The 13,675-nt window shown below is 42.7% G+C and overlaps 1 protein-coding gene across 2 annotated transcripts in view; it reads right to left on the bottom strand.

Annotated features, from left to right (window-relative positions):
* The window catches only part of tank (TRAF family member-associated NFKB activator), a 106,262-nt gene that overhangs the window by 80,897 nt on the left and 11,690 nt on the right, over positions 1-13,675 (bottom strand). For both annotated transcript variants that reach the window (XM_072262020.1, XM_072262021.1), the window contains exons 2-3: positions 8,214-8,346; positions 7,292-7,376 (exon numbers count right to left, since the gene is read on the bottom strand). In XM_072262020.1, coding sequence (XP_072118121.1) covers positions 7,292-7,376; positions 8,214-8,312 — 184 coding nt within the window. In that variant the 5' untranslated portion in view covers positions 8,313-8,346. The remainder of the gene's footprint in view (positions 1-7,291; positions 7,377-8,213; positions 8,347-13,675) is intronic.

The raw sequence follows: 13,675 nt of genomic DNA, 5'->3' as shown, positions 1-13,675 counted from the left end.
TTACAGGGGAAGGCTTAGAACATGGACTGTTTTATGTTTAACAGCTCTGTTATCTGTTTAGATTTGAGAATTCAGTTTAATATTACTGATGCTCAAATGTTATACAATTTGTTGCAGTAATGGTTAAAGTGGGATGTTACACGGCACATAATGAACGAAAATCTGTTCCCCTCACAATTTCGTACACATCCTTTCAGCCTTCTCCACTTCAAAGCAAACAGATCCAACCTATTCTCATAAAACATGCACTCTTATTCCAGGCAACATCAGTGGTGAGAAGAAAGACATTGACTTAGGCTGTGCTCTGGTGAATAATTAAACAGAGCTAAAATCTGTCATCACTGACGCCACCAGACACTGAAATGCAGATTTCTCCACTCTGGAGTTAGCTGCCATAGCAAAGTGCTTAGGCTGTCCGTGAGAGTGGATCATGAATGAATGGCACAGAAGCTCTGCCCTGAGATGTGGGGCCCAAGCATGGCTGACATCGTGATGACAGTGGTGATCGTTGTGGACTGGCAGCAGGCTACTCCCATCTGTTGAGAAAACCACAGATCCTATTGTAACTCTCAGTCTGAGGCCAACATGAGAGGAACCTTCTGGAGGGCAAATCCACGGAAAACATTCAGCCCAGATGGGGTACCTGGTCGAGCACCAAAGACTTGCGCTGATCAACTAGCCAGAGTGTTCACTGAGGTTTCTAATCCTCTCACTTCGGCAGTCTGCGGTACTCAGCTGCTTTAAGCAGGCTTCAATTATACCAGTGCCCAATAATGTGGTAATCTGCCTCAATGACTATTGTGCAGTAGCACTTATATCTACTGTGAAGTGCTTTGACAGGTTGGTGATGAAACATATCAACTCTGCCTGAGAAGCGACTTGGATCCGCTCCATTTTGACTACCATCACAACAGGTCCACAGCAGATGCCATTACACTCAACCCCAGAACATCTGGACAGCAAAGGTGCATATATCAGGATGCTCTTCATTGACTACTCAGCAATCAATACTATCATCCCCTCAAGACTAATCAACAATCTTCAAGACCTCGGCCTCAATACCTCCTTGAGCAACTGGATGCTTGATTCCCTCACTTGCAGGTCCCTGTCAGTTTGGATCAGCACAACATCTGCTCTACAATCTCTATCAGCACATGTGCACCACAAAGCTGTGTGCATAACCCCCCTACTTGCTTTATACCTATGACTGTGAGGCTAAACACAACTCCAATGCCATATTAAAGTTTGCCTGACGACAACACCATCATTGGCTGAATCAAAGGCCGTGATGAATCAGCATAAAGGAGGGAAATTGAAAATCTGGTTGAGTGCTACCTCTCACTCAAGGTCAGCAAGACCAAGGAACTGATTATTGATGACAGGAGGAGGAAACTGGAGGTCTAGGAGCCAGTCCTCATAAAGAAATCATTATCATTTCAGAGTATCTATCCTGGGTCTAGCATGCAAGTGGCAGTACAAAGAAAGCAGTCAAGGCTTGATGACTGAAGCCCTGGGTGTATGAGTCTTTGAACCCACAGGGGAAGTCGGAGGCCCAGTGGAGACTGGAAGCCCAGAGGTAGCCCAGAAGACTGTGTCCCTGCTCTGGTTCTCTGCCTTCTCGAATTGCCAATGAGTTATCAACTGGCTCAACTGCTGTACTCCTCTCTCCTCCTCGAACCTTACCCCCTCTAAGCACACTGCCCTCCTCTCTCTCTCCACACCAATCCCAACCTTAGCATCAAACTCAGAAACAAAATGGGTGCTGCTGTAGCTGATCTTTACATTGCTGAGGCCAGTAACTCTCAGACACCCCTGTATACCTACCCTTTGAAGGGGTCTCCACTCCAGACCGTCAGTAAACTGTGTCTGGTATCATCACTGACTTCATCACCTCTGGAGAACTCCCATCAACTACGTGATGGAGACCACTCAGTAAGTGCAATCCTTACACACGCGCACTCACACATATACAAACATCGCCCTGTCATTCTGCTGTCGTTGCGCTGAGTGTGCGCACTTCAATATCTTCCCCAGTATATTCTCATAATAGTCATAAATCGAGCTGATGCACTCAGGTTGGCTTTATGCTGCCTTTCCCGCCAAATATTCCATTTCTTTAGTAATGAGGATGTGTAAATGTGCATGTTGTTTCCATACTGTATTCAATGTAGCTACTTTGGCTTATTTTGTAATGTGATTATAACTACATTGTGGGATGCACCATATTCTAACTCGTGTAGTTTTTGGTTAACCGTGAGGGTAATTAAGGGTGGTATGTCCTTGAGCCGAAAAAAAAAGGCGCTCTTCATCCTCAGCGGGGAGAGAGCGAGAATCAGGAATTCACACTGAACCATAAGTTCAGAGCCAATATTGTGTTTTCTGGGAAATATCTTTTTGCAAATACTGGCAGTTTTCCTTTCAATATTTTCGCAAGTTTCATTTTTGATGCACCTAATAAACACCCTCGCACCAAATTGAAAGTGACTCCTATGGTCATAACTCATGTATCTAACACACTGCCACCAAACTCATAGTTCCCTTACCCTGCACTACTTGTGGATCCTACCCAAGATCCACAAACCTGACTATCCAGGTAGGCCTATTGTCTCTGCCTGCTCCTGACCCATTGAACTAATGTCCTCATACCTCAGCTTCATTCTTTCCCCGTTGGTTCAGTACATTTCCACCTACATATACACTTCACATGCTTTGATCTCCTCACTGACTTGGTCCTAACTGCCTCACTTTTACCATGGATGTTCATGGGTACACTTCTATCCCTCATCAGGAAGACCTTAAAGATCTCCACTTTTTTCTCAATAAAAGAACAAACCAGTTCCTCTCCACCACCACCATCTGGCAGGACTGGTCCTCACCCACAACAATTTTTCCCTTTGGTTCCTCCCCCTTTCTCCAGGCTTGAGGAATAGCCATGAGCACCCACATGGGCCCTGGCTATGCCTGCCTTTTCGCTGGCAACATAAAACAGTCTATGTTCCAAGCCTTCCCCGGTAATGCTTCCACTACATCGACGACTGCATTGGTACTGCTTCATACACCCATGCTGAGCTCAATAGTTTCATCAACTTTGCCTCCAACTTTCACCCTGCCCTTAAATTCACTCGGTCCATTTCTGACACCTCTCTCCACTTTCTCGATCTCTCTGTCTCCATTTCTGGAGACAAACTGTTGAGCAACATCTTTTATAAACCTACCGATTCCCATGGATATCTTGACTATAGCTCTTCACACACTGTCTCCTGTAAAAAATGCTATTCCCTTTTCTCAGTTCCTTCATCTCTATCATGTCTGCTCCCAGGATGAGACTTTCCAGGACATCAGAGATGTCCTCCTTCAAATAATGGGCTATCCCTTCCTCCATCATTGATACTGTGTTCACCTGCATCTCCTTCATTTCCTGAACATCGGCGCTCACCCCATCTTCCCACCAACTTAATAGTGATAGCGCTTGTACCACCCCATGAGCCTCCGCATCCAACACATCATTCTCCATAATGTCCACCAACTCCTAAGGAGATCCTATCACCAAGCATATATATATCTTCCCCGCCCCTCCGTTTTCTGCAGCGATCACTCCCCTCTGTGATCCCTTGTCCACTTGTTCCTCACCCACTAATCTCCTTCCCAGCACTTTTCCCTGCAAGTGGCCAAAATGCTGCACTTGCTCATTTATCTCCTCCCTCACCTCCACTCAGGGCCTCATAAACTCCTTCCAGGCGAAACAACATTTCACCTGTGAATCTGCTGGAGTTGTCTATTGTGTCTGGTGCTCCCAATGCAGCCTCCCCTACCTTGGTAAGACCCATCGTACATTGGGAGATGGTTTGTTGAACACCTCCACCCATCCACCAAAAGCAGGACTTCCCAGTGGCCAAACTTTTAATTTTGATTGTCATTCCAACATGTCGGTCTTCTGTTACAATGAGGCCACCCTCAGAGTGGAGAAGAAACACCTTAAATTCCATCTTGGTAGCCTCTAACCTGATGGCACATATATCAATTTAAATGTTCCTTTCTCTTCCCCTCTTCTTCTGTTCCCCATTATGGGCCATTACCTCTTCTCACCTGCCTATCACCTCCCCTGGGTCCCTTCCTCCTCTCCTCCCTCCTATGGCCCACTCTCCTCTCCCATCAGATTCCTTTCTCTCCAAACAAACATTTCCTACCCACCTGGCTTCAACTATCACCTTCTCGCTATCCTCCTTTCCCTCTCCCCACTTTTTCATTTTGACTTCTTCCCCCTTCCTTACCTGAAGAAGGGTCTTGGCCTGAAACGACGACTGTTTATTCATGTTCATAGATGCTGCCTGACTTGCTGAGTACCTCCAGCATTTTGCGTGTGTTGCTTTGTTTTGCTGTTGTTGTTTTATTGCTTATGTTCTACTGAACACGGTGGGCATACTATGTTAGCACCAGAATGTGTGGTGACACTTTCAAAATGCCCCCAGTACATCCTTAGTTTGTGTTGGTTGTTAACACAAATGAGATATTTCACTCTATGGTTTGAGATACATGTGATAAACAAGTGAATCTTAATCCGAGCTGCGCCTTGAGCCAAGTGGATTTCAGGATATTTAAAACACAAGCATTACCTAAAAATTTGAATAGTGCCAGAATAAGTTCTATTCCCAAAATGAAGAATATATCAAACAAACTAATGACGACACAATGTCTTCTCTTATTGATCAGGAAAATGATGGAAGCTGTCAACAGTGCAGTAAGTGCCACTTTGGGCCTCATCACAGCCTTGTCCAAATATGGATAAAACAGCAAAAGAGACATGATGTATCAGATGTCAGAAAGTTCAGTGGTTCAACTAGTATCACAGAATGTATACAGTATACAACCTGAAATCCTTAGTCTTTGCAGACATCCACCAAACAAAACAAAGATCCCCATAGAATGACAGAAGTGTCAGAACCCCAAAGACCAAACTGACCAGAAATCTGACTCCTCCTATAATGGAAATAACAACATACTCCTCACATATGTTAAACTAAAAGGGAATCTTCTGCCTACTGTCATACAAAACATTTAAATAAGTGACCTGCTTCAAGAGAACAAATATGACTTCAAATCATCTCAATTAAAACTGCAATTCAGTGCTTTAATGCCAGATTTCCAGTCTTTGAAGTCTTAACCTCAGTCACCCCCAAATCATTCTGAAGGAGATTTAAAATTCACAATGAGAAGAATGGGTGAAATCTGGTGAAACATTAAAAACTAAATTATTATAAAAAGTATAAAAATCAAGAGTAAATGTGATACTGTTCCAGTCTTAGTAAATTCTAATGCAGTAAAAAAAAAGCAATATACAAAGTAAAAGCAATTCATCTAAGCATTTATAAAGCTGGCAGATGGCATCACAGTTAAGCAATTTATGTTACGCACAAAATTGGAAATACAATGATTAGTAGTAGGATTTCATTCCATCTGTTTTCCAATTATGGGAGTAAAAGTTAAAATCAGAAACGAGTGCCAAGAGAATGAACAAGGCCTTAGTCACAAAGTTTTTTTTGGGGGGAGGGATGTTGCAGGATAGTGACAGAAAAACGAGAACAAAGGAGGAAAAGGAAACATGCAGCCATCATTGATGAATTGAAGACAGCCCAAGGAAAGTACAGTTGAGGAATACAACGCAAAAGGATAAGGAACTGAAAACAGTGGATTTGGTTAATACACATCGGGACAGTACATTTTGGCCCAATTAAGTGGCTACCCCAATTAGCAGAAGTTTCATGGAAATAGTCATAATGAGGCGACCGTTGATTGGTACTGGCCACAGATATTGTGTCCTGTCTGCGTACAGTTGAAACCCAAGCCAGGGCAGTACACTATGGTGAGAAAGCTGTAAGCATGAGAGAGTCTGCAGATGCTGGGAATCTAAACCAACACACACAAAATCTCCCAGTGGCCACACATTTTAATTCCACATCCCATTCCCATTCTGACATGTCTATCCACGGCGTCCTCTACTGTAAAGATGAAGCCACACTCAGGTTGGAGGAACAACACCTTATATTCCGTCTGGGTAGCCTCCAACCTGAGGGCGTGAACGTTGATTTCTCAAACTTCCGCTAATGTCCCACCTCCCCCTCATACCCCATCCGTTATTTATATACACACTTCTTTCTCTTACTCTCCTTTTTCTCCCTCTGTCCCTCTGACTATACCCCTTGCCCATCCTCTGGGTTTTTCCCCCCTCCCCCTTTTCCTTCTCCCTGGGCCTCCTGTCCCATGATCCTCTCATATCCCTTTTGCCAATCATCTGTCCAGCTCTTGGCTCCATCCCTCCCCCTCCTGTCTTCTCCTATCATTTTGGATCTCCCCCTCCCCCTCCCACTTTCAAATCTCTTACTAGCTCTTCTTTCAGTTAGTCCTGACGAAGGGTGTCGGCCTGAAACGTCGACTGTACCTCTCCCTAGAGATGCTGCCTGGCCTGCTGTGTTCACCAGCAACTTTGATGTGTGTTGCTTGAATTTCCAGTATCTGCAAAATTCCTCGTGTTTACACACAAAATGCTGGAGGAACTCAGATCAGGCGGCATCTATGGAAAGGGTCTCAGCCCGAAACATCAACTGTTTATTCATTGCGCAGCTATGCACAAGTGCTTTCAACAATAGCATCCTCCAAATCTTCAGTTTCATTGTAACATTCAGGGTGATTGTGGATATCTTCAAATTCTTCATAGATCCTAACTTGTCGAAGTAGTGAAATTGTTTCATTTTCGCTCTTGGAGGTTTCTGGCTTTCTCAAGCCACAATGCTTGAAAACACACTGAGCAAATCAGTCCTGAATTGTCTTACAGCCCATTTCCCACCAACTATCAGTGACAAAAATCTCAGCTTTTTGAACACAAATACACGCAACAGACACTAGTTAAAAACTGTTTGCTGTAAGCATGGTGTATGTAGTGTCTAACGGCCACACCATTGCATGCAACTGATGCTAGTTAGAAACTGTTCGGCAACAGGCTCCTATCTGAATTAAGTGGCATAGTGTCCCAAATAAATGAAGGGAATCCCAGATATGTTCTTGATTTAGTTTTTGCTTTTTAAGAGTTGTCACAAATAAGCAGTTGCCTTGATTAACTGATAGCCCAATTAACTGGAATCTGCTGTATTTCAAAATAACCTCATTCTTACATTGCAAAGAATAAACCCCGAGCGGCTACATATTAAAAAAACATGCAGGCCTGATGAATTTAAGTATTAGTGGTGATTGGAATAAAAAAAAAAAAATTCTGTATTGCTTGATAGCTACCACTTACCTCTGGGGGTGGTAGAGGCAACCTGTGACTGTAATTTTGTAATGATAGCTTGTTTCTTTTCCAGACTTTGTTCTAAGGCAGAAATCTGAATAAAAAGTAGAATTTGTACAAATAATTCTTTTAACTTTGTCTAAAATAGTTGATTCTATAATATAATGTAAATACAGATGTTTTACAAAAGTACACATCTATGGTGCCCAAGACTTTTGCACAGTATTGTATTTGGCAACGTGCAGCAAAGAGCGAGTTTGTAAATCTGGCAGAAGCAAAGGATGTTGGGAATGGCGAGAAGAGAGTGTCGTGGGAGAGATATGGGACAGGTGGCAGAGAAGGAGTGCCGGGGTAGGGAGTGGCATGAGTGCAGAGAAATCCAGCCCCGTGACACGAGGCAATGTCCTTTGATTCCAAACAATTGGTTCATTGATCCTTACAGAATGTCTCTCTGGTGTCTCCCGCTCTCTCCCCTCTCCCCTCCTCTTTTTCCAATCTTGATTCCCCTCTCCTTGCTCCCTTCCCACTCACAGCCCACATTAGAGACCCAGATCAGAATCGGGTTTATTATCACTTACATATGTTATGATTTTTTTTTGCAGCAGAGTACAGTAAATAAAATTACTACAGTACTGTGCAAACGTCTTAAGCACCCCAGCCATATGTATGGGCTTAAGCTTTTCGCACAGGACTGCAAAGTCAAAATCCAAACATTTTTATCATGTTGTGACATCTAATAGTGATTAAAAGATACAGAAGGAATTTAGTAAGTAAGTCTGTTGTTAAATTTGTTAAGCTGCAAGAAAATGTAAATCACTGTAATTAATTCAGATTCTCATCTGGATACTTGAGACAATTCATTAATTTTCATTGAAATTCACATCCGCGATATTCTACTAAGTACTCAATAATCTATGAACAGATGACATACCTGTTGTTCTAATGTTTTCTTGATGGTGTCTCTCTCCACACATACCTGACGATACGCATCAAAAGCCTTGTTGAGCTGCTCTCCAATATTTTTATCCATATTTACCAAAGGGATATTACATAGTTATAAATACCTGCAACACAAAAAAAATTGCTTGTTATAAACACTTGCATATCAACTTCAGAATATCATATAAAAAGCAGTAAAATCATAAGTGCCAAATCTGTCCATTTTTATTGAGATACAGTACAGAACAGAGCTTTCCAGCTCCTTCAGCCAATCCCCCAATTTAATTTTAGCCTAATCAAGGGACATTTAACAAAGACCAATTAAATTACTAACTGATATGTCTATGGATTGTGGGAGGAAACTCAAGTAGTCATGGGGAAAATGTACAAGCTCTTTAGAGGCAGTGGCAGGAATTGAACTCAGGTTGCTTATACTGTAAAGTGGTGTGCTAACCACTACACTACTGCCCTCTGGCTGTTAGAAACAAACAGACCCTAGAATGTGAAGTCCATCTTCCACTCAGCATTACAGACCCTTTTGTGATTACAATCAAATCAGTATCTAAACTCAGTGGCCACTTTTTTATGTACACCTGCTCATTAATGAAAATATTGAATCAGCCAATCGTGTGGCAGCAAATCAATGCATAAAAGCACACGGACCTGGTCAACAGGTTCAGCTCTTGTTCATTCCAAACTTCAAAAAGGGGAAGAAATATGAACTAAGCAACTTTGGTTATGGAATAATTACTGGTGCCAGACAGGATGGTTTGAATATCTCAGAAAATGCTGATGTTCTGGGATTTCCAAGCACAACCATCAATAGAGCAGGACTTCCCAACCTGGGGTCCAAGAACCCCTTGCTTAATATAATTGGTCTATGGCATAAAAAGAGCTGGGAATCCCTGCTCTAGAGTTTATAGAGAATGTGAGAAACCAAAAAAAACAACAATCTAGTAAGCGGCTGCTCTGTTGCCAAAAATGCCTTGTTAATGAGAGAGATCAGAAGAGAATAGCCAGACTGTTTCAGCTGACAGTAACTCGCATTACAACAGTGGTGTGCAGAAGAGCATCTCTCAATGTGCAACACGTTGAACCTGGAAGTGGATAGGTTACAGCAGCAGAAAACCACACTGTGTTCCACTCCTGTACCTAATAAAGTGGCCACTGAGCGCAAATTTATCAAAGGATGGCAAACAGACTTCTGTTCTTGCTCCTCTTGAGGGCAGAACACTACATGAGCGAGTTTTACAGCTGTGCTATGACTCAGCTATCTATGCAAATATGACATGACACGCCAAGTTAACAGGTTATCAGACTTGGCATGTCTCACAAAATAAAGCAAAGTGATGCACCTAAAATTCTTGAGTCCCTCCCCAAAGATCGTGAGGTTTTATAAATATTATATGACATGAATATCTGAAATGTCAAAAAAACAATTTATAAATAAAGGCCAAGGAAGACAAATATTACTTAGGAATATAATCACCTCTAGAATTCAAGTGGTTGATCTTCATTCCCAACCCCCCCCCCCCCCCCGGTATTTTGTGAAAACTATAAAGAATTTGAACATTTTAAAATACTTTCAATTTCACTGAATACACACTCAGAAAGTGTGACTACTTTTAGAAATGCTTCCGTTTGCCCAGATAGCAAAGTAAATTAGCAATGAAGAGATCTTCATTTAACAATTTTGTCCAATGTTCTTTTAGTCATCATCATCATGTACCATGTTGTATCACGTAGGCGATCACGGTCCATGACATTGATCATTCTTGGCAAATGTTTCTACAGAAGTGGTTTGCCATTGTCTTCTTCCGGACCGTGTCTTTACAAGATGGATGACTCTAGCCAATGTCTGCCTGGCATCAGCGATCACATAACCAGGCCTTGTGATAAAGACCAGCTGCTCATATGACCATCCATCATCTGCTCCCGTGGCTTCACATGACCCTGATCGGGGGGGGGGGGGGTGGTAAGCAGGTGCTACACCTTGCCCAGCGGTGACCTGCAGGCTACCGGAGGGAAGAAGCACCTTATACATCCTTTGGTGAGATGTATCTCCAACCCGCCACCCAATCTTTTTTTTACAGTAAAGACTTGTTACAGTAAAAAGCAGTAAACAAAAATGTAAGTCATAATGGAATAGGTATGGCAGCAATTAAGTTGAACAATTTTACCTGGTAAATAGAGAGTAACAGTCAATATCTCTGGTCTTAGGGTCTTATCTTTGCTTAACTAGGCAAGTAATTAACCCAATTGGTAATAGCGAACAAGAATGGAAGTTCTAAATGATCATGCTTCACAATTGAGTTGCTCATCAGAGGAAATACAAATTTCCACAAGTTCTCAGCACTAAGATCAAGTCCAACAGAGAAACAGTCAGATTTGTCAGCTTCTAACCATCAACACATCTAAAACTACTGTTTTTGACCATGCAGGCACAGATGCCCAAGATTATCTGAGGTGCAAACAGCTGATCATATTTTTCTGCAGGGATTGCTCTCTTCGTGATTCCCTTTCCCATTCGTCCCTCCCCACTGATCTCCCTCCTGGCATTTATCCCTGCATGTGGAAGAAGTGCTGCACCTGCCCATTCACCAGGGTCCCAAACAGTCCTTCGAGGTGAGACAACACTTCACTTGCAAGTCCGTCAATGTCATCTACTGTATCCAGTGCAGCCTCAAACACCTTCATAGGATTTCCTGGCTGCCAACCATTTTAATTCCAATCCCCACTCCCATTCCAACATGTCAGTTAGGCTACTCTTAGGAGGAGTAACACCTCATATTCCATCTGGGTGGCCTCCAACCTGACGGTACAAACATTGATTTCTCTTACTTCCGGTAATTTCTTCCCCTTCCATTTATTCTCTGCTTCCATTCTGGCACCGCTATTATCCCTTCTCTTCAACTACCTATCACCCCTCTGAGATGGACAATTTCAAATAACCACAGCTGTTTGAAGTACAATTTCAGCAAATGTAGGGTTTCCTCTTCATTTCTATTTAATTGAGGCCATACTTGATCAAATCCTTCCTTGATGTCTTTGGTAGTCATTTTTGACCCATCTGTGGAACTCAAGGCTGTAATGAGACCTGCAGCTGAACTGTCCTTGGGCAAGTAGGTCAGCGGGAATGTCTAAGTGATGTCCAATAAAACTATCAAAAACCTTCCATCACTTTGAAGTGTTTGAGTAGACTGATACTGTAGTAATCAGCTTGACTGATTTTTTTTTATTTTGTGGACAGAAAATGACCTGCAATTATTCCAAACAAATTTTGAGAAGAGGATTAGATCAGGACACAAGCATAGCAACTCGGACACTGTTTGGTCGCAGGATTTTGCTTCATCCAGAGCCATGATTTGATTCACTGTTGATATTGTAGAGTGAATCAAATTGGCTAGATATTGTGCAGCTGTGGGGAAATCAGGAGACGGAGATGGATATCCACTTGGGCCTTTCTGGCCGAAGATGACTGCAAATTCTTTGGGATTTGTGCTGGCCTCGGTCATCTCAAAAAAATAGAGATCATTCTTGACGTCTCTTCCTCTCAAGACTATGAGTTGTCCACTGCCAATCATGATCTGATTTTGAAAAATACCTCCAATCTGATCAACTGTTAGTAGGAATTATTGTGGGAAGCACAAATCTAAATGCTTAGTCTGTATCAAAGTACATATATGTCACCGTAAACAACCCTGAGATTCATTTTCTTGTGGGCATACTCAATAAATCTATAGAATAAGAACCATAACAGAATCAATGAAAGACCACAAATACAAAAAGGAAGAAATAATAATAATAATAATAAAAAAGCAATAATTATCTAGAATATGAGATCAAGAGTCCTTGAAAGTGAGTCCATTCATTATGGGAACATTTCAATGTTGTTTATACTTTACACTTAAGACTGTGGGGCTAACTACAGCTCCGACGCCGTAGCTAAGTTTGCTGATGACACTACTGTTGTGGGCCAAATCGAAGGTGGTGACAAATCAGTATATAGGAGGGAGATTGAGAATCTGGCTGAGTGGTGCCACAACAACCTCCAACTCCATGTCAGCAAAACCGAAGAGCTGATTGTTGATGACAGGAGGAGGAAACCAAAGGTCCACAAGCCAGTCCTCATCAGGGGATCAGAGGCTGTGAAGGTTGGCAACTTTAAATTGCTCAGCGTTATCATTTCAGAGGATCTGTCCTGGGTCCAGCACGCAAGTGCCATTACAAAGGCAGCATGGCAGCACCTCCACTTTCTTAGAGGTTTGTGCAACTTCAGCATGTCACCTAAAACGTGGACAAATTCTAGATGCAGAGTATACTGACTGGTTGCATCACAGTGTGGTATGGGTACATCAATACCCCAGAATGGAAAAACCTACAAAAAGTCATGGATACAACGCATTCCTTCACAAGTAAAGCTCTTCTCACCACTGAGCACGTCTACAAGGAGCACTATCGCAGGAAAGCAGCACCCGTCATCAGGAACCCCAACAGTCAAGTCTACATTCTCTTCCCACTGCTGGCATCAGGAAGGAGGTACACAAGCTTCAAATCCCACATCACAAGTTCAGGAACAACCATCAGACACCAGAGGGAATAACTTCACTCACCCCAACACTGAACTGATTCCACAACTTACGAACTTACTTTAAAGGACACTACAACTCGTGTTCTCAATATTTATTGCTTATATATTTTATTATTTTAATTTCCTTTTTGTATTTGCTCAGTTTGTTGTCTTTTGCACATTGGCTGTTTATTGTTGTTCGTCCATCATCGTCAATGAAGACCTCGACACCATTAGTCACTTTGAGACTGGATGCGGTGTGTCCAAAGATGACTGGTCAGGCCAATTCGGGCACGGAATGTCCTGGCACATGTTGGGCAGACAGGTGTAGGAACTGCAGTTGTTGCGCTGGTGGCTCTGGACTTGTGCAGCTCGCGCTTATGTTGTGCTTCAGCAATGTGCCTTGCTTCACAAGCTTGACAGCGCTTGTGGATGAGGCCGTGCCAGGTGGGGCGGTTTTGTGCCAGCGTTTCCCAAGAGGTCGTGTCTATATCAAGCGACTTCAGGGAGCCCTTTAGTGTGTCTTTGTAACGTTTCTTCTGCCCTCCATGTGAGCATCTTCCAGCAGAGAGATCCCCAAAAAGGAGCTGGTTGGGTATGATGAAGTTTTAAGGGAATTGGGGGACATAAGAAATGACTCTCGGATTCTTGTAAATAACAGTTTAAAATTAAGTGCCAGCTTGTGTGTGCTCTGTTCTGGATAGTGTGCAGAGTTTGTCCTTCGCTGAGAAATCTGCCTTCAGCTTGTTTAGATTAACGACTCCTTTGGGAACGATGTGAAGGCTGAGTTCACACAGGTCCACAAACCATGTCTCACTGTTCCGCACCACTGAACTAAGCTCCCTCCTTGTTTCTAACGAAAGGGAGTAACTGATAAAGACTGG

This window comes from Mobula birostris, chromosome 6, assembly GCF_030028105.1.
Source record: "Mobula birostris isolate sMobBir1 chromosome 6, sMobBir1.hap1, whole genome shotgun sequence".
Classification (NCBI taxonomy): Eukaryota; Metazoa; Chordata; class Chondrichthyes; order Myliobatiformes; family Myliobatidae; genus Mobula; species Mobula birostris.
This window is presented reverse-complemented; position numbering and strand designations above follow the sequence as displayed.